General features: G+C 43.3%; 2 protein-coding genes across 7 annotated transcripts in view; both read left to right on the forward strand.

Moving 5' to 3' along the window:
* Positions 1 to 8,869, forward strand: part of LOC113010479 (uncharacterized) — a 23,642-nt gene extending 14,773 nt beyond the window's left edge. For 3 of the 6 annotated variants that reach the window (XM_080299137.1, XM_080299139.1, XM_080299138.1), the window contains 2 exons: positions 1,743 to 1,852; positions 3,919 to 8,869. In XM_080299137.1, the coding sequence (XP_080155263.1) occupies positions 1,835 to 1,852; positions 3,919 to 5,661 (1,761 nt within the window). In that variant the 5' untranslated portion in view covers positions 1,743 to 1,834 and the 3' untranslated portion in view covers positions 5,662 to 8,869. The remainder of the gene's footprint in view (positions 1 to 1,742; positions 1,853 to 3,918) is intronic. The other 3 variants (XR_013906521.1, XR_013906522.1, XR_013906523.1) reach the window with 3 other exon arrangements.
* LOC113015028 (junctional adhesion molecule-like) overlaps positions 1 to 26,854 on the forward strand; it is a 357,528-nt gene that overhangs the window by 169,749 nt on the left and 160,925 nt on the right. The gene's annotated exons all lie outside the window — the stretch shown is intronic.

Genomic DNA, 26,854 nt, shown 5'->3' on the forward strand with positions numbered 1-26,854 from the left:
CACAGTTGAAGTGTACCTCTGGTGCAAATTACTGACCTCTGTCATCATTTTAAGTGGGGGAACTTGCACAATCAGTGGCTGACTAAATACTTTTTTGCCCCACTATATATATATATATATATATATATATATATATATATATATTAGGGCTGGGCCATATTATACCATTCACGGTAATACCGGTATAATGTTAGGCAACGATAGGAAAATGAAATATCGCGATAGAATGGGAGTAAAACGCGCATGTGCAGTGCCTTTGTTTTCATACGCACATGGCCGAGTGTTGAGTGAAACAGATGAACCAGAATTGGTTTGTAAAAATGGTGCAACTTCAGTGATGTGGAACTGGTTTGGTGTTTGTCCGTCAGATACACAACAAAGCACATTTTTTTGCAGAACATGCAAGCGACCGTCGTTATTGTCATATTTGTCGGACTAAGATGCTCTTAAATCTGGGAGTAATCTGGGTCCTAAACTCCGTATGCTTCAGGTCAAACAACACTGCAGCATCACTTAGAGTTAAAAACTGTCTAAATTCTTTCATCTTTAATAAAACGATCAGCATTGCTGCTTTACCAGGTGTAACTATAAAGTTTAACTTCCAGGCATCCATGAAAACAAAAGTTATTACATTTAACGGAGTTAGAAGTTAGCAGGAAGCTAGCGGAAGTTAGCTCGCTCGTTTCGCTAGTTACCTAAGCATGATATAGCACGTTCTGACGGAGAGATTTCTGAAAAAAATCAAACGTACAGCTCTGCTATCACTTCCAACATAAATGAAGACAGGAAACTAAACAGCAGTGACGTTTGTAGGGTTACTGAAGTTGGGCTAGCTGGTATATAATGATGTGCTACGTGATCGCTAGCGACACAGCTATGTTAGCATAACATAAACAGTGAAGCTGGAGGACGAACACTAACACTTTTCCACTTATAAAAGTTAACGTGAAGGTTCTTCATGGTTAGAGACAAATGCAATCGCATGGCAGGATACTGTAAACGTACCAAACTTCAGTCAGGAGAACAACTGAGATAATCCATCCACAATACGAGGTTAGTCATTAATATACTGCAACAACATGGGAATAGAGCAGCTGCCAGAGAATTCAACATTAATGAATCAATGGTACAGAAGTGGAGGAAGCAAGAAGAATGAGTTTAATAAAGTTTGATTTATCTGACTGCTTTGTTTCGCTTAATGTGCCTTATAATCCCGTGCACCTTATGGTCCGAAAAATGCGTACTGCACACTGCAGTTTAATGTTGCAAAGCACCTCTTTTTAACTTCAGTGGATATTATACATGGTTATGCTCAGGATATGTCAGCCCATTTCTACTGGAAATGCCTTTTGGTTAAACTTTCATCAAGGAATTTGCATTTGCACTGTTACATTTTTATAAAGCTTTAATGTACATAAAAACCAGCTTCTTGTTTAAGTGAAAATAAATGGAAGGTTGTCTTTTTGCGCTAGTAATATTGTGGAGTTGTATTTTGTCTCGCATCAATTATATCGTCGGTTATATCGTTATCGCAAATTTTCAAATATATATCGTGATAAATATTTTTGGCCATATCGCCCTGCTCTAATATATATATATATATATATATATATATATATATATATATATATATATATATATATATATATATATATAATATTTGTGTACATGACAGCATTGCTGTCCAGCATTGTGTTTATCAAAACTCTTTTTACAAGTCCTGCTGTGTGTGTGTCCCCCAGGTGATTAACAGGAGGAGAAGAGTCTGGTGGTGCAACGGAGGAACAATTTCATCCATTTGGACTCAGCTCAGTCACTACGGAGGAAACAATCAATGACTTCAACACAAAAGGTGAGAAAAATATCACAGTTACAATTAGGGATGCACCGATACTGGTATCGGGGCCGATACTGTAAAATGTGTGTGTACTCATACTCGTAAAAGTTAAGCGATACCATGAACCGATAATAATGTAGCCCGGATGGGAATTTGGGAGTAGATACTCATAATTCCCATGGACTTAAATGCCACGGTAACATAAGGTGTTCACAGTTGATGTTATGTGATGTAACTGTACCCAGAATGTAATTTGCCCTGTAATATGTCACAAGGTAAATACAGGTAATTAGAGCAATCAAACTGTTATGTTAATCATAAAGTATTATTTTATGGTATGTAACTCTGAATGGAGTTTAAATATTGTTCAGAGTTCTAATTTTCTGGAGGCCCATGAAGGTATCATAAAACGGGACCTGTGTATCTGTTGCAATGGAGGAGGAGAAGAGAACGGCATAGAGAGATGCACGAGGTTAGCTGAACCAAAGTGAGAGACTCGGCTAGTTTTACTGAGGTTAACTAGCACAAAAGAGTGTGTGACTAGAAAGCTAACCGTGTGAGAGCTTCACAACAGAGTGTGGGTGAAGTGACTTTTTGTTTCAACGGTCGCACCACCGTGGAGTGGATTTAGTGTGGGACTGGTGAACGGTGACCTACCGAGCAACGGAACTGTAAGTCAGACTTTTGTGCTCTTACTGGGGAGAAGAGGATTTTTCTCCATCGTCTGGCGTGAGCAGCAAACAGGCCTGCAACAAGTGTGAATGTGAGTGTGTGTGGGGCCCATGTGTGAATATTGTGTGTTTAGTGGATTTATATAACGTGTTTTGGAGTGTATATTAGTGAGTCACTTACCAAAAGGTGATAACATGAGTTGGGTTGTGTAATATAATTTGAAAGGGAATTATTTCATTTATACAGTACAGTGTATTTCATTTGGTTAAGGAATTGGAATATTATTTGAGTTTAAAAAAGGGATGTGTTGTGATGTGTTCAGTAAACGTTTCGTTTGTGTTAAAGAGTTGCCTGGGGTCGTTTCTTTACTACTGGTTAAGTTTAACTTGTGTGTGGTAGAAGTATCGGTTTTTGTACTCAATATCTGCAAGTACTCAGATCCAAGTATCGGTATCGTATCGGTTTGGAAAAATGGGTGTCGTTGCATCCCTAGTTACAATATTACTGAAAGCTGGTGTGTTTTTAAAAACATGATAACAGCAGCTTTATCTTTTGCATCCTGGGCTCATGTCACGATCTGGTACAGGGATTCAACGCAGAGCGGTAAGGTATCTCCAAGGTGTGGTTTATTTACAGTGCAGTGCAATAAATGTACAGTGAAGGGATCCAAAAACTCCGGGGGGAATCACAGGGTAACTCGCTCACGTCTTCTCCGCTCACACTCACACACTTTCCCGTAGCAGGGAGGTCGCAGGTCCGGGGGGGGGGAGATCTGAAGCAGACGAGAAGGCAGGTCACCAACAAATCACAAGTCACGGATATGAAGCACAAGAGCTGTGAGAACACTAACGTTAGGGGTACAATCATCCAGCGACGAGAGGATCTGTGTTTCAGCCTAAAATAGTGCTCCCGGTGATGATGGGTGAGTGTTGTCAGGTGTGTGTGTGGGCCAAGGGCAGGAGCCCACAGTGAGCTCCGCCCAGGCAGAGAGGGAGAAAACAGCAACAGCAATTGTAGCCTTGTGGGGCCGACCGGGCAGGCACGGAGACCATGACAGCTCATCCATATATACAGAATCTACATTCGAATCAGAAACCACAGAAGTTACAAGAAAATACAAAGATCTTTTTTTATAAGCACACATTGAAACAACAATATCATCAGTTGAACTTGAAATTTCTTATGCGTAAAAGATTTTCTCTGCTGATCAATATTTCTTCAATAATGTCATTTTCATTACAACTCTCATTGTAGCACATCATTGTAATGTGATACTGCCACCAGAAGGTGGTGGAAACACACCTACAATGTGTTTGTTGACATGTTTGATTCCACCAATGGAGGGAGTTTCAGTTTGTTCCACGACTGCATTTCACTCACTGCCTCTGTTTGTATCTCTGTCACTGCAGGACCAACATGGAGCGAGAAGTCAGCGCTCTCAGGAGGCCGACAAACCTCACAGAAGAAAAGGAGAGAAAACCTACAGCTGTGATGAGTGTGGAAAGTCTTTTACCCAGGCTGGAGACTTAAAAAGACACCAACTCATCCACAGTGGAGTTAAACCTTACAGCTGTGACTTGTGTGGAAAGTCTTTTACCCTGGCTGGAAGCTTAAAAACTCACCAACTCTTCCACAGTGGAGTTAAAGCGTACAGCTGTGACTTGTGTGGAAAGTCTTTTACCGAGGCTGGAAGCTTGAAAAAACACCAACTCATCCACAGTGGAGTTAAACCTTACAGCTGTGACTTGTGTGGAAAGTCTTTTACCGAGGCTGGACACTTGAAAAAACACCAATTCATCCACAGTGGAGTTAAACCTTACAGCTGTGACTTCTGTGGAAAGTCTTTTACCTGGGCTGGAAACTTGAAAAAACACCAACTTATCCACAGTGGAGTTAAACCTTACAGCTGTGACTTGTGTGGAAAGTCTTTTACCCTGGCTGGAAGCTTGAAAAGACACCAACTCATCCACAGTGGAGTTAAACCTTACAGCTGTGACTTCTGTGGAAAGTCTTTTACCTGGGCTGGAAACTTGAAAAAACACCAACTTATCCACAGTGGAGTTAAACCTTACAGCTGTGACTTGTGTGGAAAGTCTTTTACCCTGGCTGGAAGCTTGAAAAGACACCAACTCATCCACAGTGGAGTTAAACCTTACAGCTGTAACTTCTGTGGAAAGTCTTTTACCTGGGCTGGAGACTTGAAAAAACACCAACTCATCCACAGTGGAGTTAAACCTTACAGCTGTGACTTGTGTGGAAAGTCTTTTACCGAGGCTGGAAGCTTGAAAAGACACCAACTCATCCACAGTGGAGTTAAACTTTACAGCTGTGACTTGTGTGGAAAGTCTTTTACCCAGGCTGGAAACTTAAAAACACACCAACTCATCCACAGTGGAGTTAAACCTTACAGCTGTGACTTGTGTGGAAAGTCTTTTACCCGGGCTGGAAGGTTAAAAACCCACCAACTCTTCCACAGTGGAGTTAAACCTTACAGCTGTGACTTGTGTGGAAAGTCTTTTACCCGGGCTGGACGCTTGAAAAAACACCAACTCATCCACAGTGGAGTTAAACCTTACAGCTGTGACTTGTGTGGAAAGTCTTTTACCGAGGCTGGAAGCTTGAAAAAACACCAACTCATCCACAGTGGAGTTAAACCTTACAGCTGTGAGTTGTGTGGAAAGTCTTTTACCCGGGCTGGAGACTTGAAAAAACACCAACTCATCCACAGTGGAGTTAAACCTTACAGCTGTGACTTGTGTGGAAAGTCTTTTACCCTGGCTGGAAACTTGAAAAGACACCAACTCATCCACAGTGGATTTAAACCTTACATCTGTGACTTGTGTGGAAAGTCTTTTACCGAGGCTGGACACTTAAAAACACACCAACTCATCCACAGTGGATTTAAACCTTACAGCTGTGACTTGTGTGGAAAGTCTTTTACCGGGGGTGGAAACTTAAAAACACACCAACTCATCCACAGTGGATTTAAACCTTACAGCTGTGAGTTGTGTGGAAAGTCTTTTACCCAGGTTGGAAACTTAAAAAGACACCAACTCATCCACAGTGGCGTTAAAGCGTACAGCTGTGAGTTGTGTGGAAAGTCTTTTACCGAGGCTGGAACCTTAAAAAGACACCAACTCATCCACAGTTGATTTAAAGCACACAACTGTGAGTTGTGTGGTAAGGCTTTTGCTCTAAATAGCGACTTACACAGGCATCTAGTTACCCACTCTGGAATTAAGGCGTACAGCTGCGACTTTTTTAGAAAAAGTTTCAGTGACAAACAGTACCAAAATATTCACCTACGGATTCACACTGGAATTGATGTTTCCTGCTGTGATCAGTGTGGGAAACTGTCTACAACCGATGCACAGCTACAACAACTCTCTGAGGAGAGACCTTATAAATGTGACCTGTGTGAGAAGACTTTTAAAGCTCCAAATCAGCTGAAAAAACACCAACAGATCCACACCAGAAAGTAACTCTAGAAGTGCAGTTACTGTGAGGATGTATTGATTTTTTATCTTGTAATTTTAACCTGATTGTTTGGAAAAAGTCTGATCAGTAAACTTATGGAGTTATACTGAATGAACTGTTTTGAACAATGAAGACTCATTTTCATTCAGTAAGCTGAGTGTTGTAATGTAAACAGTAAAATGTAATTGGACGTTGGCAGAGATGCTTTTTATTTCAGGCGACGTTCAGGATAAAAACGTTGAAGGAATTCCCTGATTTACAATGTCTTTGTTTAGAAGTGGAGCAAAGAACATGGATCCATTTCTCAACCCTGTCGTCACTGTGGTGGTGGGAAAGCGTTTCTCTTTGACCTTTGTGGAATCACGAATCCAATCACGAACGGGACCTAAAAGCACATCAACGTAGACACACTGGAGACAAAATGAACTACTGCAAAGAATGTGGGAGAGGCTTCCACACACCAAGTACATTAAAAATACATGACCTCTTCCACAGTGTGGTCAAAAAGCACATCTGTGACCAGTGTGGGTCATCCTTCACCACTGCAGGAGAGACACCATACAAGTGCAGACACTGTGACAAAAGCTTCTCACAATCAGGTCATTGTAACAAACATGAACGAACACACATGGAAGTGAACTTCAGCTGTGACCAGTGTGACAAGAGTTTCAGGAATCTCAGTTCATACTCCGAACACAAACGATCCCACACTGTAAATAAACTGTTTCACTGTTACCAATGTGCAAAAACCTTCACTTCATTATCTGCTCTGTGCAAACATCAGCCTGATCATGCAGGACTGAAATCACTGGATCACAATGAATCTGAAGAGAGAGAAAGATCCTCTTCTGGTTTCAGGGTCAGACTTAAAAACTTTGAGATCAGGCTCCACAGAGTTCAGATGGAATCTCCTGTAAAGAGTGTCAGCTGATGTCACACTTGGATCTGATGAGGTAGCTCTGATTTCTGGACCTGCAGTGAATAATCCTGAATTATACATTTAGGAAGCTGCATGTATAGATATGTGTGGCAGGATGAATGTTATCCCTCGGTCCAACCCACTTTCAGCCTGGCACATTAGGGGGCGCTGGTATAAATAGTGGCCATTTGAGTGTCCCTGCGTCGCTTGCCTGTGATCTCCTTTTTGGTCACCTGACTTCCCTTTGGTGTGGTAGAGATCATTTGCGGGTTATTCTTCTGAAGCCTCCATCGCTGCTGGTCGTAGCTATAGAAGCCTCCTCTGAGCTATTCTGCTTACGTTCTTTGACACGGCTTACTTGGTACGTAATCAACTTTTGTTACGCTCTGTGCCTTCTATTGTTCTTTTATAGTAATTATTTATTATGCTTCGCAGGAAGTGTGGGCCTTAGTTTTGCGCCAAGCTACGCGAACTGAAGTGCTGCTGCTTTGCCTTGCTGTACTTTTACCGTCTGTTCCCGTTGCGAGATTTCTTTCCCTGCTGCTGTCAGCTTTTACAGTGGATGTCGGCGTGGACAACGGCCATATGCATGCCGGTTATCGGAGTCAGCTGCCGTGCATATTGATTGACTGTTAACTTTTCGTCGTGTGGACGGCAAATTGGAGCAGTACGGCGATTCCGTTTGCTCCAGATTTTAGAGTTTTATCCAGATTGTATGTTGTTTTATTGTTTTTGATTTGTAGTTTGGATTTTTGTTACACCACTGGTGGGAGGCCCTTTTTCTAGCTGTAGATCACCAGTGTGGTCCTGCAGTTGGGTTATCCCCCGGCGCTACACATTAGTTTGTTGTAATATATTAAAATTTTCTTTGTTTCTTTTATTCAGATGCGGAGTGCCGACGTGGAGGAGACTAGGGTGCCTTGGTGGTGGGATCCCTTGAGTGCACACACCTGCCTTGTTTAGTTTATTAGTGTGAGTGTGTGATCGTGTGCTGCACTTGTTTTTTGGGTGTGTTTTCTTTCTTTAGTTTGTGTGTGGCATCCCTGCCCCTCCACTGGTAAGCCTCAGCTCTGAATACCTTTTTAAGCATATTTGTACTTGAATATTTATGATTGTGCTTTTATATGGTGTTTTAAATAATTATTAATAAATTGTCAATTTGTTTCTCATTGAACCTCGTCTCTGGACTGAGTATAGCGAACCTAAGTGCCTTCCTGGTGATTTAGTGTTACTTTCAGTATTCTCTGGGTGAAATTCCCAGGGTAGCATTGTCTTTTTAAAACTGCAAAGAGTATTTTCTTTATTTCTACCTCGTCCTGCCACATATGCATATGCAATTTCAATCCTTCATTCATATTTAATCTTTTGCTGTGGTAAAATCTTCTCTTAAATCATTTTCTCCCAAAACTACAAATATTTTCACAGCAGTTGCTCTTAAAGCCTCCAAAATGAACTAAATCTGTCCACCAGCTTTGAAAAAACACCTGCCGTGACGTTATGTCCAGAAAAAAAGAAACTCAAGCTAAACTGGTTTTGGGCTGTACTTCCATGTAATACCAGTTTATACCAGAAGATGAACCAGTGAGGCTGTGTAACCTTTATTCAATTAGGCAAAGAACACAATCTTATTCACAGTGGCAGCAAAGAAATGTTGAAAGTTAAAAACAGCAGCACACATCAGAACCATTTTAAAGATCACAGGTGACTACTTTTACTTAATTCAAATTCTGTTAAACCTCTATTTTTTGCTCCTCCTTTCACTTTAGTGTATTTAGTCCTTGAAGTCCACATGTTGTTTTTTTAATGAATTTTGATCCACATGTTTGCAGCTGTTTTCTTGTTGATTTGAAGTTTGTATTATGAAATCCTGATAATGTTAAAGTGTTAGTTATATTTGATGAAGTCTGTGTAGAGTTTATCTTATTAAACAGTTTGGTGTGAAAAATAAAGAAATGGTCTCAGAACAAGTAGTTTGACCCATTATTTCTGATTCAAACTAATTTAACTGTTTTCAGTGGTACATGTGGAGGTTTATCACAGGAGGCGACTTGGCTGTTCTCCACTCACACTGAAGAAGGATCCTGCAGCTAATTAAAAACTCTAAAATGATCTTGAAGGAAAATTTGTTTGATTTTTCTTAAAAACATGCTGTTGGCATGAAGCTTTGAGACAGTGTTTTTAAGAGTCATTGTGGTTAACATCTCACACATTCCAATAAAGCAGATGTTCCTGCATTGCAACAGCGGTTTGTAGTTGCAATGCAGGATCGTGCTGCGTCTCGTCTACAGGACTCTCATGGAGCACCACTTTGAAACTTTATGACTCTCTCTGCAAAATACAATATATAAAGACCAATGCTGGGCAATTAATTATATAGTTACTTCTTCAAAAAAGTTACTGAGTATTGCAAACAACAAAGATTTTTGCAGCTGTTTACCTAAAAATGCTGCTAAGGGATTTTTCTTAAACATTTCAAACTATTTACAGAACAATCAGGTGTTCTGCATCAAATCTGATGCCACACAAATTATTTGTGCCTCTCCAAAAAATAATTTCTGTCCACTATGAGATAAAGGAGAACATCAAAAGCCTGATACCTGCAGGCCTGACAACAGGAGATGTATCACTCCTGTAACATTTAGCAGCCACCTCATTGTTCTGACACACACAACAAAACTATTGACTACACTACACACTAACTACACAAGATTTGCGCTAAACGTTGCAAATCTCTCACATCTCAAAACACTGCCGTCACGCCTAAATTTTCCTCTTCTTAACAACTTCTGTTTCTTAACAACCAAATGCCATGTTTTGATTGATCGGCATGGTACATTTTTTGACCAATGGGAAAGGGTGGGGTGTTTTGGTTTTGTCTTTGCTCACAGGCGGAGAGTGTTTTATAACGTTTTCTTTATAAAATGCCGTTTTTACCATTTCTTCCCCCAGTAAATATAAACAACAATATTCTGGAAGAAAACCAAACACTGGAGGTTTTTTTTTAAACACAACTCTGTTTTTTATGTGGCCTATCAACACAATTTGAAAACTGGTATAAAGTCCACTCTTTTTACGTCACTTGTTCCATCTGTCCTGCTCACATCTCCAATGGTTGTACATGTGTTCATTAACGTGGCTTCACTCCACATTAGCCACGCCACTTTGCTAGCTAAAACACCGGTGTCGGCACATAAGGACGCTGTCATAGCCTGTCAACGACGTTAATTAGCTGCGCATATACGAATTTGAATCACGTGATTGGCTGGACTATGGGATGAGGTGCCATTGTTCTAATCCCATACTGGAGCAGCCAGTCACTTACTGACTAACACTGCAAAACAGAATTGTTAACGTATTTACTTTAATTTCAATTCCGGTTAGAATTTAATTTTATGTGCAACACAGATTTTTTCTGCACAGACACCGTGCCAGCAGTGTGCAATTGAGCACACGCGCAGTTTAGAGGGAACATTGGTGATGATTATCAGAAAGTGAACAAGGTCTCATGGTTTGATGCTTGTCCAATGCCTGAGTTGACCTGGACTGGTTAAGCACTGCTTGTCTTATTTTATGATGCTGGATTTAACCAACGCTTACTGGCAGATTCCCTTGTCTGCAGAGTCCAAAGACAAAAACGGCCTTCTCCACTCTGTATGGTTCGTACCAATTCGTCACACTTCCGTTTGGCTTATTTGAAGCCTCGGCCATTTTTCAGCACCTCATGGACAAGCTGGCTCTCTCTCTCTCTCTCTCTCTCTCTCTCTCTCCTTTTATGGGAATGTCTGAATTTCTATACATACAAAGTTACCTCCTTTTTCAGCAGATAAGCGAAAGGTTTTGTCCTTCTAAGGAAAAATTATCAGTTCCATACATGCCACTCCTACTGCTGTGGAAACTTGCTTTAAGTTTAAAGGATGTTCTGAATGCCCTGGGCGGTTTTTCTGTGTCACATCGGTTGAGCAGTGACCGCCCATGTGCATGTAAAAAATAGATATCTGAGTTGTAAGTTTCTTTGCCTTCTAACAACTTTCTCCTCACAATCGTGTTTGTTGTACAGTGTTATTTTTAGTGCTGTGTCTTACGCCGAGTTTTATTTTGTTAATGCTGTATAGTTTTCACGGTAGCTTTGGAGAGAAGTCTTCAAATAAACCAGTGACAGAAAATCACTTGCGTCTGCCTGTGCTTCGAGGGAATTATACTCATGTAGCTATGATGATGTTTGCTAGTTCACCTTACATGCATTAATGTAATAACATGGTTAGCGTACTCAACGTGAATTACACATGAACAACATTAAGCTACTCACGCAGAGAAGAACGGCTGCTGCCATCTTCGTCCGTCATCATTTCTGCTACAATGGCAGGGCTAGGGGCCAGGACTCTACTCTTCGTGTTTTTGGGGGATGTTGCTAATTCTGGGACCGATAACAGGCACCACACCTGCAGTAGATGTACACGGTGTGAGGTCTCAGCAAGCTATCAAATACGGCGCATTTCTCGGCTTTTAAAAAAACGCTATGAGGTGTTACCTCCTTTGACAGTATTGCAGTATCTGATTAAAGCACTTGTAGCAGGCTGCTGAGTTTGCATCTTTTGCTGTGAAGTATATAGCCGCTAAGACTGGTAGACCTAAATCTTCACCACCACGTCTTTATACATACAAGCGCAAAGGGGAGTGAGCGGGTCAGCGCTCAGGGCACAGAAACTAAGCTGGCCTCAAACACACCATTTATTTTCAGGATAAAACACAGTCAGAACCCCAAATACAAGCCAAAATCCCCGTATACAATAAAAGTAGTGTTGCAACCCGCTAAAAACCCTGCCGGCAGAAATAACTATACACCATTAAAACAAGGCTAAAACATGTTTTCCACATACTAAAACCACTCTCCCACAGTCCCATAATCCCACAGTCCAGCCACACATGGGCGAATGGTCCTTATATGAAAGAGACAGGAGAGGAACTTCTCTTCCAGTATGGTAAAACTCGTCAGCAACAGACCAGGGAGGGGGCTCCTATCGCAGACCTGTCTCCTCCTGACAGCGCGTCGCCGCACAGTCCCGTCCCACTCCACACCTGAACACGGCCTCCCTCGTCTCACCGTCAGATGCAGGCGGAGGGGCATCCCTGCCCTGTCGTGCATTGCAGCCATCGCCACCCACTGTTGCCGTTCCTGCCGTTAGGACTGGATCGCCGAACAACTCGCGGCGCCCCACAGTCAGGCAGCAGTTCGTTCCACACACGTGCGGGGTTGCACGCGTTCCTTTTTCGCCTCCTCACCCTTCGTGCGTCACTCCTCTCTCCTTTTGTCTCTGCGCTCACCATCCCCTTTAACAGGTCAACCTGGCGGCTGATAGGCCACCTTGGGGAACGCCCCCACCTCACAGGTGCCTACAATTATCTGTTTAGTCCACAGTGGGTTAAAGGAACATGGTACAACATTAACACAAATATAAATATGAGGATAAAACCATGCAGTATAAATATCAATAAACAAACATGCAATATAAATATCCCAATAAAATCATGCAAATAAAATCAACACTATGTACCAATAAACAGATTGATAAAACATAAAAACACAAATTTCCGCTGTGTGACAAGTACAGCCAGACTTTTGACCGCTTCGCCTTGGGCATTTTTAATCTGTAGCTCTGATCTAAAAGAACGTACGTACCTGGACCCGCCTACTATCCTCGGAAACGTAAAATGATTGGCTGGAATCTAAAGTGCATCACAGCTCAGGAAAAAAAAGCACCGAAATGTGCGCTGCTTTTCTGTCTGGTTACTACCGTTTATGTCAGAACCGGTGCCATCATGGCACCGGATACCGGTATCCATCCCTAGTCATATATTTACTGTTTTGCTGTTTCTAATGGCGACCAGGGGTTCCATTATCTGGTTGGTATTGTTAGTGATTAATTGTTGGATTGGGAATTTAAAATAGTGTAATAAAGAAAAAACACTTTAGTTCTTATGGAGTCTTTTATTGGGTTTATGTGACATACAACTAAAATGACAGCTTGTAAAGGTGAAGAGACAGTGGGACTGGCCATCCTACCTGTGTCAGAGAAGAGCCAAGGTTAAAGCTGTCTACAGTTAATCATTTGTGAGTAACCTAAATAAGGTACTCACCTGTCCTGGTTGCTTCTTGCAGGATGTGGAGCATAAGAGTGAAAGCAGCTTAATCACCTGTTTAAGGGCTCTTGGAGCAGACCAGTGTGCCAGGTTAGGGAGTATGGATAAAGAGGGTTTTAATATACAGTATATAGTAATGGGTGAAGCTTATGTTATTGGTTTGTTTATAGTACGTGTTGGAAATATGTATATGTTTGTGATGTGCTTTAATGTTATTGCATGTTTGTGTGTGTGGAGGGTTATGTTTTCATTTTGATTAGTTAACCCCCATACTTGGGCTATTCCGGAAGAGTATAAAAGTGGTAAATGGCCTGCATTTGTATAGCGCTTTTCTAGTCCATAGGACCCCAAAGCGCTTTACACTACATTCAGTCATTCACCCATTCACACACTGGCGATGGCAAGCTACATTGTAGCCACAGCTGCCCTGGGGCGCACTGACAGAGGCGAGGCTGCCAGACACAGGCGCCACCGGGCCCTCTGACCACCACCAGTAGGCAAACATGGGGTTAGTATCTTGCCCAAGGATATTTGGCATGCAGCCAGGAGGCAGCCTGGGATCGAACCACCGACCTTCTGATTAGTGGCTGACCTGCTCTGCCACCTGAGCTACAGCCACCCCAAAAGGAAGCTATAGTTAGTGTTCTTGTGCTCCTATCATGTTCCTTCATTAATAAAGTGCCAATCCATGGATGTCTTTTACTCCAGTCTTGCGTCATATTATTGGACAGAACCTATGACCGTCGGCCACAACTGACACTGTTATTGAACTGTTTAGCCAGAAAGACACTGTAGAAGACAATGTGATGTGTTTATTGATATGAGTAAGGAAAGTAATTGTTATGAAAGAAGATGTTAGTTAGAGAAAATGAACCAGTAAAGAGAGTATATTTCACTGAGGATGTGAAATAAGTAAATGTAATTGATGTGAATGAGGAACCTGCTGAATTATATATTGAAAGCTCATGGTAGTGTTTATATAGCATTTGTTTGTGTGAAATAAATCAGACTCAGACACAATCTGGAGGAATACAGAGACACATGGTGTCTTCCTTACTCCGCTCTTCACCTGCTTTTACAGGTAACATATTTGTCATCATGGTCTTCATCCTTGGGACCCGTAACAAATCTTGGGGGCTCGTTCAGGATTGTCGACACCTTGCAGTTGATACTGATCCAAAAATGACATCTGGGACCAGGACGGGAGCTGATGCGAGCTGAAAGTTGGAGCCGAGACTGATCCATGGTTGCTAAGACGGTGGGTCCAGTGGGCCTGGGTCAGCAAGAGGTCGACGCAGAGAAGGCTTCCCTGATGCAGAGATAGTTCGTGGAGTGCTCAGGATATTAAGGCCTGGAACTTTTAAAGATATGTTAATCAATAAAGACGATTTGACTGTACTTGAACTGAAGGGGTTTCTCCATGCCCACCTGAGAGAGAAAAATAGTACAGAACTCTTTCAAGAATTAATGAGTGCCAGAAAAGATGAAAGTGAGACACCACAGCAGTTTCTCTACCGGGTGAAAGGGTTGAAGCAGTGGGTCCTCTTCATATGGGACCCAACCTAACCTTAACAGTAGCAAACCAAGTCTCCCCTCGCCAATCACATCAGAAGTAGTTAACCAGCAGCAGGGTGAGGCACTCGCTACGTCTGGTGTTATGGCACCCCACACTAAGTGTGGGGCAGTTGCTAAGCTAATCAGTAAGAAAGCTCTCATACATTGCAGTTTGAATGGCTTAGCAGTGAAAGCAGTACTTGACACATGTGCTCAAGTTTGCATCATAAGTAAACATTGGAAAGACTGATACTTGCCTGACTTAGTCATGCAACCTCTGTCTGAAATCATCAAGGAAATTGATGAGTTGAAAGTTTGCGCAGTCAACGGGGAAACCATATAATTTGATGGCTGGGTACCCATCATGATCAACTTACCGGGGGGTGAAGACCCCAGCCTCTCCGTCAGTATTCCGGTCCTCGTTAGTACCTTGCCTGTGGACAAACCATTGATCGGTTTCAATGTCTTGGAACAGATCATTGAGGAGCAACTAGAGCAGTTGATACCTACTCTTGTTACCTTGCTGTGTAATGCCATCTGTCTTCCCCCTGAGAATGGTGAGGTGGTCAGAAGCTTCATTCAGACAGTAGAGCCAAGCATTACACAAGGGTACTTGAGAACAGTTGAAAGGGATGTGATTATCCCTCCTGAACAGGTCACCTGGTTAAAGTGCCCCGTTCCATCAACCATGAATCCGCTTGATTGTTTTTAGTGCTGTTTGAGGATGATGAGGGCAACCAGGCCCTAAAGCGGTTCTATGTCTTGACAGGGTTAGTTGAAATACAGAATCCAGCTAACCCATACATCACCATTGCTCTAAGTAATGACACCAAACATGATATGACCTTGACAAGCAAGATGGCCCTGGGCACCTTACAGCCAGTTGAACGTATTGTGGAGGTTGAGGCCTCAAACGAGTGCCCACCTGCAATAACAGTTCGCAAGATAATGGTGGAGTCAGCTGGACCTCTCCCAATGTCGTGGTATCCGCCAGTGAATCTTGATCATTTGGAAGAGGAACAAAAAGAGATTGTCCAGAGAATGTTGTTTGATGAGTGCAGGGTCTTTGAGTGGGATGGGAACAATATTGGTTGTAATCCTGATCTGAAAATGGTGATAAACCTAAAGGATGACAAACCAGTGCAGAGAGCATATACCTCCTTTGCGTGGTCTTGTAGACGGGGATACAACATCCTCCCACGGATTCCTATCCTATTCCTGTCTAAACGGCCCATCTGTGTCTCCTAAAGGATGACATACCAGTGCAGAGAGCATATACCTCCTTTGTGCGGTCTTGTAGATGGGGATACAACTTCCTCCCATGGATTCCTATCCTATTCCTGTCTAAACGGCCCATCTGTGTCTCCTAAAGGATGACATACCAGTGCAGAGAGCATATACCTCCTTTGTGCGGTCTTGTAGATGTGGATACAACTTCCTCCCATGGATTCCTATCCTATTCCTGTCTAAACGGCCCATCTGTGTCTCCTAAAGGATGACATACCAGTGCAGAGAGCATATACCTCCTTTGCGTGGTCTTGTAGATGGGGATACAACTTCCTCCCACGGATTCCTATCCTATTCCTGTCTAAACGGCCCATCTGTGTCTCTGTTCCTGTCCGTGATGTGGCCTCCCATGATTTACGCACCGTCTGTGTGGGCCTGGATCCTTGTGTCATCGATTCACAGAGAGTTGGGGAATGGCTTTCAACTCTCTGTGAATGGTACTCATGGCCATTGATCAGTGTGCTTTGGTCAGTGGGCGTTCTCAATGGTCATGAGAATTTGTATATTAATGATCAAGGAACTGACCTCCCAGATCATTGTTACTTCAGTGGGCTGTTTTCAGTCATTATGCAAATGTACTGTTTATAAGATTGGGGAATCCTGCAGTCAACTGAGACTGAAGAAGTCACATGGATGAGTGACAAAACGTTTCTCCCACTGAAAACGTTACATCCAGATGAACAGAATCAGCTTTTGGAGATTTACTTAACTGCTTGATTGAGCATGTATTAAGACACTTTAAAATTTAGTTTTTACTATTACTATTACTAGGATATTACCAGGATAAGCTCACAAAGCTTTCTGCTATACTTCAGTTTCTCATTAAAATAAATAAATAAAACTTTCAGATCTTGGTACATCACAAAAACAGACATAAAAAAGGCCATTCATTTGGTTTACATGTAAATATTTATTTAGCCGCAGCTATTTTATTTATCTGGAGATGCCCGGGGAAGAGGTTCATCACGTTTGTGGGAAAGTGGCTTTGTGGTTTCCCCTTGGGTATTACACATTTCTTAATTAACTCCACCTCCTCCCTCCAATCAAGGCTGCTCACCGGCCCGGACAGCCGGTAAATTCACAGCCTGGTACGCCGGTCCCGTCGTCTACACCACCATTACCATCTGTTCAATCGTCTGCAGCTGCAATGACGCCGGAGGGACCCGCTCTGCCCGAGCAGGAAGAATGCTTTATTGGCCATATGCAGGTTGCCCCGCAGAGGAATAGGACCCCCCCCCCCCCCCCCCCGACTTACACACACAACAAAGACATCACATGGGAATACAGTCGGAGATCGGCAGCGTTACAGAGAAAACACTGAAAAAATTACACAACAATGGGTAAAGTACAAGAGGAAAAAAAGAGACCTCTTCTCACGCTGGGCACCTATGGGAGGACAGCATGAGAACAGGAATAAAAAAAAAACAACTCCTCTGCACAGAGAGCACATTAATGTCCACATCACAACATTAGAGCACGTGACAAGCCACAGGGGTTGGATAGAGGGATGGGGGGTAATTGGAAGGAACACAGCAGTCGTCCTACACAGCGCTACCATTTCAGCACGGCACACAGACCCGCCGTCTTCCCCCACAGGAAACAAGCATCGAAGGCGTTTGGAAAGGGAGGGGGATGAGTGTGTGCTTATAAGTGTAAGTGTATGTGTGTGCGTGTCCAGAGTCCAGCTGAGACAGTGTCCTTCGCTCTATCAGGCTAAGTAAACAGTCTGCCAGCCAACCCAGGTGGCCTTGCGTGGGATGGGAAGAATAGTCATCACACAGTCGTTATCAGGGAGCTGTTTTGGTGGGCTCCAGCCTTGGGCCTGAGCAGCTGGCGCCGTGGTGTCCATATGTTGAATATTGTTGATTTCTCCTTTATGTGAGCAGCTCCGAATTTAGCACTCTGACACTGGTCTCTCGATCTCGCGTTGGAGAGCCGCGAGCCCCCCCATGATGGTATCAAACTTCTGTTCCGTGGTGTTGTCATTCTTTTGATTCTGAGACCCCACGACTGCGATGTGATCCAACTTTCGCTCAAGGGTGTCATTGTGAGCAGGCCCCTCTCTGATGTATCCCATCATACGCTCAATGGTGTTAGTTTGAGTCTTCACAGCAGCTGTAAGCATCTCCAAGGTGTTAACCATGCTGCGTTCGGTGTGAGAGGTCGCGCCTCGTCCCATCGCTTCAATTCCAGCGGTCAGCCTTGGGGGGGTTTGACCAGCTGGTTTCGCTCTCTTATTTCTCCGATAAGTCAGGGCCAAGCCAGCTCCGATCAGCAAGAACCCTGTTATCATGGTTCCGAATAGGTACAGTGGGGCAAAAAAGTATTTAGTCAGCCACCGATTGTGCAAGTTCCCCCACTTAAAATGATGACAGAGGTCAGTAATTTGCACCAGAGGTACACTTCAACTGTGAGAGACAGAATGTGAAAAAAAAATCCATGAATTCACATGGTAGGATTTGTAAAGAATTTATACGTAAATCAGGGTGGAAAATAAGTATTTGGTCACCTCAAACAAGGAAAATCTCTGGCTCTCACAGACCTGTAACGTCTTCTGTAAGAAGCTTTTCTGTCCCCCACTCGTTACCTGTATGAATGGCACCTGTTTGAACTCATCATCTGTATAAAAGACACCTGTCCACAGCCTCAAACAGTCAGACTCCAAACTCCGCCATGGCCAAGACCAAAGAGCTTTCGAAGGACACCAGGAAAAGTATTGTAGACCTGCACCAGACTGGGAAGAGTGAATCTACAATAGGCAAGCAGCTTGGTGTGAAAAAATCAACTGTGGGAGCAATCATCAGAAAATGGAAGACATACAAGACCACTGATAATCTCCCTCGATCTGGGGCTCCACGCAAGATCTCATCCCGTGGGGTCAAAATGATCATGAGAACGGTGAGCAAAGATCCCGGAACCACACGGGGGGACCTGGTGAATGACCTGCAGAGAGCTGGGACCAAAGTAACAAAGGTCACCATCAGTAACACACTACAACGGCAGGGAATCAAATCCCGCAGTGCCAGACATGTTCCACTGCTGAAGCCAGTGCATGTCCAGGCCCGTCTGAAGTTTGCCAGAGAGCACATGGATGATACAGCAGAGGATTGGGAGAATGTCATGTGGTCAGATGAAACCAAAGTAGAACTTTTTGGTATAAACTCAACTCGTCGTGTTTGGAGGAAGAAGAATACTGAGTTGCATCCCAAGAACACCATACCTACTGTGAAGCATGGGGGTGGAAACATCATGCTATGGGGCTGTTTTTGTGCCAAGGGGACAGGACGACTGATCCGTGTTAAGGACAGAATGAATGGGGCCATGTATGGTGAGATTTTGAGCCAAAACCTCCTTCCATCAGTGAGAACTTTGAAGATGAAACGAGGCTGGGTCTTCCAACATGACAATGATCCAAAACACACCGCCCGGGCAACAAAGGAGTGGCTCCGTAAGAAGCATTTGAAAGTCCTGGAGTGGCCTAGCCAGTCTCCAGACCTCAACCCCATAGAAAATCTGTGGCGGGAGTTGAAAGTCCGTGTTGCTCGGCGACAGCCCCAAAACATCACTGCTCTCGAGAAGATCTGAATGGAGGAATGGGCCAAAATACCAGCTACTGTGTGTGCAAACCTGGTAAAGACCTATAGTAAACGTTTGACCTCTGTTATTACCAACAAAGGTTATGTTACAAAGTATTGAGTTGTATTTTTGTTATTGACCAAATACTTATTTTCCACCCTGGTTTACCAATAAATTCTTTACAAATCCTACCATGTGGATTCATGGATTTTTTTTTTCACATTCTGTCTCTCACATGAAGTGTACCTCTGGTGCAAATTATTGACCTCTGTCATCATTTTAGGTGGGGGAACTTGCACAATCGGTGGCTGACTAAATACTTTTTTGCCCCACTGTAGATATCTTCAGCGTCCTCGATCGACAGTCCCGCCAGGCACAAGATCCTCCAGGTCTGCCACCCATCCATCGTGTATTCGGCAGGGAAAGTCCCTCCAGGGCATTCGGGCTCTCCCGAGCCCAGACATCTCGTTGAGAAAACGGTGTCAATAGCATTCAGAGACCAGTTGATCAAATCCATAATTCTCTTTTAGGTTTTAGAGAACGACAGTGAGAGACTGTTCGAGGGAAAAGTAATGCACACGAGACAAGACAAGGACACAAGAGGCTAAGCAGGGAAGATAAGGGGAAGGAGGAGAGGAGAAAAAGTGCGACCGCCTTCACCGAGAGCCAAGAGAAGTTGTTATATTCACTTATATGTGTGAATTCACAGGTGGAATAGGGGTTAAAGGTATCATCAGACTTGGGAAGTTGCTGCTTTCTACAAACAGGAAGTGAAATAGCACAACCAACAACTGTAATACTTGCATTAACAACAATAATAACAAAACAAACTACTACGACAATCAGTCAGACATATCACTCCAGCAGATCCATCCATTTGGTTCCTCCTGGCTGACCTGAAGGTAAGAAACATATGTAGGGTGTCAGCTGTCAAGTAGGTGATGAGTGAAGTAAATAAGTAACTAAAACTTAATAATATAGCACTTTTTTTAGACAAGAATCTATTACAAAGTGCTTAACTTATTATTAAAAATACAGCACATAGAAACAACATAATACACAGGAACATCATCAAAAATATTTTTATAGTTGATCAGAAATTTACTGTAACTGTTTTGTCTGGGAGTGTTATCTACTGAAACTGAATTGTAACTGAATCTTGGCTCCATCCAAACATCCCCAATGCCTAGGTGGAGTTACCAAGCTGGACATTACACCATCAGGATCACACCAAATACTCCTGTAAGGAAAGGTGCGACCAGAGCAGAAAGCAACCAGGGTGTCCATATCATTGTTGGGGACTTTAATAAGGCATGTGTGAAAATTGTACTCCCCAAATTCCACCAATATGTTACATGTCCTACCAGAGGGGTAAGGACACTGAACCATGTGAAGATATCAAGCAGGCCTACAGACTGACACCCCTCCATGACCTAGGACAATCTGACAGAATCTCTCTGCTCCTCATCCCTGCCTACATCCCCCTCAGGAAAAAAAAAAGCCCCTCCAAGCACCCTGGTCATGGCTACAGACCTATAGCCGTCACAGGAAAAGATACGCGAGGATGGTCTTCATGGACTACATCTCAGCGTTCAACACCATAATCCCAGACATTTTTACCACCAAACTGGACCACCTTAAACCTGATCCTGATTTAAATATTTCCTCATCAACTGGCCCCAAACAGTCCATGAGTCCAGCAGCCACATCTCTGTCAATCTCACCTGGGCCCACAACACCAACATGTTGGTAAAGAAGGCCCAGGAGCAACTGCATTTCCTCCTTGTCCTGAGAAAGAATAACCCAGACCGGAAGCTGCTGTGAGTCTTTTACTGTGCTTCAGTGGAGAGCGTACTCTCCTACTCTATTAGGTACGCAGGGGCCACAACTGAGAACAGAAAGGCTGCACAGAGGGTAATTAACCCCACAAAAGAAAAACATTGGCTGCCCTCTGCCACCCATGGAGGCCATTGCCATGTCCTCCATTCTCAGGAAAACCACTGTCATCATGGATGACCCCTTGCACCCCACCCACCACCTGTGTGACCCGTGCCCTCTGGTCGGTACCTAAGGTCAGTCACTTTCCACACCTCCAGAGTCCGAAACATTTTCTTCTGATTCAGACTCTAAACAAGTACTGTCCCTGCTGGTGACTTCTTGTGACAATTGGATAAACCTAGAATCTCAGCTCACAATAACTTGATGTCATCTTCTGTAGGCCTTCATTTTAATGTAGCTAATCAAATGCAAAGATAGGGTCTAGGACTATGATCACAACATTGTGTGAAAGAAAGACGGAGGGCGGAAACTGTGAAGACAGCAACTGTGGTGGTACAGGCCAGGTACACGGAGCGACACAGAGACAATGATCTGGAATTAATTGCAGGTACATTGGGAAAAGTGATAGAAAAGATCAAAAATGGATCAGGAAATTGAATTTCTAAAATGTTAATATTTGTCAGAGCAAAATCAAAAAATTCATCTAAGTGCTGCTCATATCTACCTGTAGCTGGAGGAGAGGTGACATTCACTGGCCCTGAAAGAGTGTCCTGTTTTGAGTCAGGTATCTCTGCTGCACCATCCACTGTGTTAAATAAACAATGGCCTGCTGCAAATCATATCAAAAGAACAACAATTATTACAAAACAAATGTCCCCTGACAAACAAAAAAGTGTTGATGAGGAGGATTTTTTTTGTCTAGGCTTTAAACCACATGTCTGTTCTTCTGAGCACTAATATACACACAAGAAATAGGCTTTTATGAAAACACTAAATCAAACACTGCTAACAGTGGGAATAAAGGAATTATTTTACTGCATTAATAATATAACTTTATCATTAAATTGCATTAAACTGTTTATCACAGCTACTGGCATCAGATTAACATTTTTATTGCATGTGCAGCCATAATCATTGTATACACACATTTGCATATTGTGCTTAGTGATCGGCAGATGAAGCTTCATGAAGCACTGAAGCGTTTCATCCAATTGGTTCATCCCAGCGCAAAGCTTCTTAAAGCTTCATTTGCTCTAGTAGGACACCTACTGGACATAAAAATATTAGTTGGCACGAATTTGAAGAATGTGGCCTTTTGCACACAGCCTGTAAATCTCAACAACAAAAGGAGTGTGTAAAACATGTATATTGTAGTGATGGCAGTATACTGTGTATATTTATACTGGCAGTATGGAAAATGATTTTTTGGAAATGCTTAAAATGGAAATGATCATTTACTGTGAGGTGAGGTGTGGTTGGGGTGTGGACAGTAGTTGTGCTTTTGTAACGTTGAGGTATGGACAGCTACACACTGAGGCTTTGAGCCTCAGTCCTGCCTGTTCACATTTTATTCTGTAAAAACTAAATTTTCACTGCTTTTATAACCTTTAGTGGGGAGATCGTAGCTAGGATTTAATGATTTAACAAATCTTTTGAATCCTTTGTCCTCCACAATGCTAAATGGCTGGGAGTCCTCAATCACCATGCTAACCAGGTCTTCATCTATTTGAGATTGTTCTCCTGAGGAAAGACAATAAAGATAAAGCACAAATATAAATATCACACACGTAACTTATAACAGCTGTATAATATTGTTATATCATTTAGTAACATTACTGCATGCTATATTATCATGGCATTTGATGGCTCACCTGGTCTTGCTCCACAATCGGTGTTCCCCTTATTCTCATGCAAAGCTCTGTAGTGCCTAAACATGGATGAGGTGTTGTTGTTATATCCCAGCTCCCTGGCACATAGCAAACACTTCACCTTGTACAAAAGTACAGACAGCTTAACATAAATTGTATTGCACCATCAGTATTATGAAAATACATCTTCTGTAGAAATTTACATACCTTGTTGGGAGGAATAAGATCAAAATGTTCCCACACAGGGGAGGACATCCTCCTCTTCTTAGCTGGCTCCATTCTCTCCTGACTTTCTCTCCTCACTCTCATAAACCTCCAAACTGTCTCCAAACTCTCACTAACCGCAACTCTCCATCAAACACCTACATTTTGAATGAAGTCTGAGGGGTTTATATCGCTGTCATATCTCGCGGCAAAGTTCGAACCACTTCATGAACCAGTCATGTGGTACAGCCGGGCAGCGAGGCTTTGGACGTCATCATTTTCAGCTCCTCCCATTAATGAAGCAAGCCTCGATACGCGCATCGCGGAAACGCCCCCTCCATTACTCGACACAAGCTTCGAAGTCTCGATACAGAACGTCACATCAGTAGTTGTGCTCATAAGAGTTGATTCTCAGTCTATTGAAGGTTTCAAGCTTTGTGAAGCGCGATGTCTTCACAATCTATTGTGTAAGGTGATTTGGAGCAATGGAAGGTTAAAACAGCATTCACGCTTACAATTGAGTTGAATTGAGTTGTTTGGAGAAGATCTATGCTGATAAGTTGCAGTGTACATCTTCCCACACGTGTACTCAATAAATCATCATTTGACTGAACTCTTCTGAGCCAGTGTTGGTTTGTTCCTTGCCTCAATATTTCGAATCGGGACACTACCAATACAGATCATTCACAGCTAGGCTAAAATAGAAGGATCTCAGTGATCGTGAAAACAGAGCTATTTAGGAGCAATAAGGCAGCGCAGCTAAAAGAGCCGAAGATCTCAAACACACTGAACACTCCTCACTCACTTGGAGAACCAACTTTCAGATTGATGAGCTTCAAAGGTTTTCCAGCTCTCTTGATGACATGACACTCGTATGTTCCAGCATCATCTTGTCTCACATTCTTCAGAATCAAAGACACGTCTCCATCAACTATCTGTCTGTCCTTCAGATCCACCTGGTTCTCAAAAGATGGATGCTGGTAATCTGGAACAAGTCATCCATGCTGATATAAAAGGACAAGTTCTTCATCTTCCAGGTCAGTTCTGCTCCACTCTACAACTATGACGATGTGGGCTTGAGCTTGACATGTCAGAGTGACGTCCTGTCCAGACTCAGCTGTGATGATTTTGTGATCTGAAAAAGAGGAAACAACACAGCGCAGCGAGGTTAAAGGTCAAAGTAACACTGTTCACTTCTACAGCAGTCAATCAGAGTGATGATGAGACAGCACTAAACTGTACTTACACACAGAGAATTTTCAATAATATCACTTATCACAAAATTAATGTGTGCAGGCTCATGTTGCCTGCACACACACAGACAAACGGAATGAATATGAAATAATCCTACTCAATTTCTTTGTCTTTATCTATCATTGAAATGGCATTTATCTCCTGACAGGTAAAACTCACCTGCAGAGGTAAACATGCAGAGGCTGAATAACAACAAAGCTAAGCAGAGTGATGCAGTCACAGCAGACATTTCCTCTAGCACAGATGGTCTTAGTTTGTTCTAAATGTCTGTATTTTCAGTGAATAACAGAACGTGAGTTTAAACCTGATTGCATCAGATTAAATTTAACGTTTACATAAAATTCAGTTTCCATAGAAATGATTCCAGGTTCAGATACTAATGCTGGATAATAATCACTAAGGCTTTTGAAATCTGTGAGTGAACTGGGTCCTCAGCAGTTCTGTGTGATTAGTAAGTATGTGTCTCTCAGCTTTCTACTCCAACTGGTCCTGTAATGATTTTTGCTGCGTGCGCATGTGTGTGTGTGTGTGTGTTTGTCTGAAACCATTTTTTTTCCTCTCTCTGTTCTTGTTTTTGCATGATCTGTTTGGTTGAGAAGTGATTTCAAAGTTTCATGTGAGAGATAAAATAGCTGCGGTTAAATTAAGCTGTCTAAAACTGTCAAGGTTCAGCCCAGAGAGAAGAGCAGTTTTATTTAAAACAAGTTCCTCACACCAAGGGGTTTCAGAGGGGAATATTTCTGAAGCTGACACTGGACTCAGCGCTCACAGAGAGAGAGGAGAAAATAATTAGGCTACGTTCACACTGCAGGTCTTAATGCTTAATTCTGATTTTTTGATCAAATCTGATTTTTTTGTCTGCTTGTTCACACTATAAATAAAATGCGACAGCAAACGTGCTCTAGTGTGAACCCTCAAAGCGGCCCGCATGCGAAAAAGAAGACGTCACACACAACACACTCTGTTTAGACCCAGAGCAAACAATATTTTGTCTTGATGCATTCTCAATCATCCAGCAAAGTAAATCTCCAAAAGTTGAATCTGTTCATCTGGACGTAGCGTTTTGTGGGAGAAACGTTTCGTCACTCATCCAAGTGACTTCTTCAGTCTCAGCTGACTGCAGGTTTCCCCAAATCTTATAAACAGTACATTTGCATAATGACTGAAACCAGCCCACTGAATCAACAATGGGCTGGGAGGTCAGTTCCTTGATCATAATTATGCAAAGCTCTCATGACCATTGATCAACAACCACTAACCAAAACCCACTGATCGAAGACCACCATCATTTCCATCAGTAATGGGGAACATCTAAAAGCTGACGTGTACCGTAAACCTACGCATACGGATCAGTATCTAAGGTTTGACTCTCATCATCCACTGGAGCACAAACTGGATGTCATCAGGATCAGGACGCTACAATACAGAGCGAAAACCATCCCCACTGACACAGCGGCCAGGGAGGCAGAAGAACAGCACATCAAGAAGGCCCTGAGTTGGCTCAGGGCCAACAGGAGATGTTGGCTGTCCGATTGGCCTCCCTGCTGCTGCGGAGCCTGGGACGGTCTGCTTGCCTCCACCCCGGGGGGAAGTGTAACATCTCTTGGGTCTGGGTTCTGTTTCCCCCTCTGGGGGCGAGGGTACCTGGACCCGGAGTGTAGAGTATGTTTGGGGAGTGTGATTGTGTGTACATGTCCATTTATGTCAGTCCTTACGTTGGGTGAGTGCTGAGTGTTTATATATGTGTGCATGAGGGTGGGAACGCATGTTTGTGTCTATGTGTGCCTGTTTGTCTGTGTCTATATGTCAGGTTAGACTCCACCTCTCTGGGAACTCCCAGGCCCTCCAAGGTCTATCTCCCCTCACCACACTCCCTGCCGGTGACTGGTCGGTGCATTGGTGGTTCTTGGTGTTCGGGGCTGGGCGCTCAGGTATGTACCGGCTCACTCCCGGTGGCTACCTGGCGGGGCCTGGCACCTGTTGCTCGGTCAGGCCTCCTCCGGGGTGTGGGGGGCCCTCGGGCCTCCGGCCTCTGGGCCTGCGGCTCAGTTCACTCTGGCACAGCTGGCTGCTGGCAGAGCCGGCGGGCACGCCGGTGCAGCCACCTCTAGCTTCTGCTCGGTGGCTACTGGGTAACGCCTCGTCTGGGGATCCTCAGCCCTTCCCATGAGGGTGGCACGGATGCCCCTCCGGTGGTCCTCCTTGGGCTCTCGTGCTCTGGGGCCTCTGGATGTCTGGGGCCTGGATCTCCTCCATGCCTGCTTCATGCCCTGGCGGACGGGGCTATGG

Source organism: Astatotilapia calliptera, chromosome 3, assembly GCF_964374335.1.
Source record: "Astatotilapia calliptera chromosome 3, fAstCal68.1, whole genome shotgun sequence".
In the NCBI taxonomy this organism is placed as follows: domain Eukaryota; kingdom Metazoa; phylum Chordata; class Actinopteri; order Cichliformes; family Cichlidae; genus Astatotilapia; species Astatotilapia calliptera.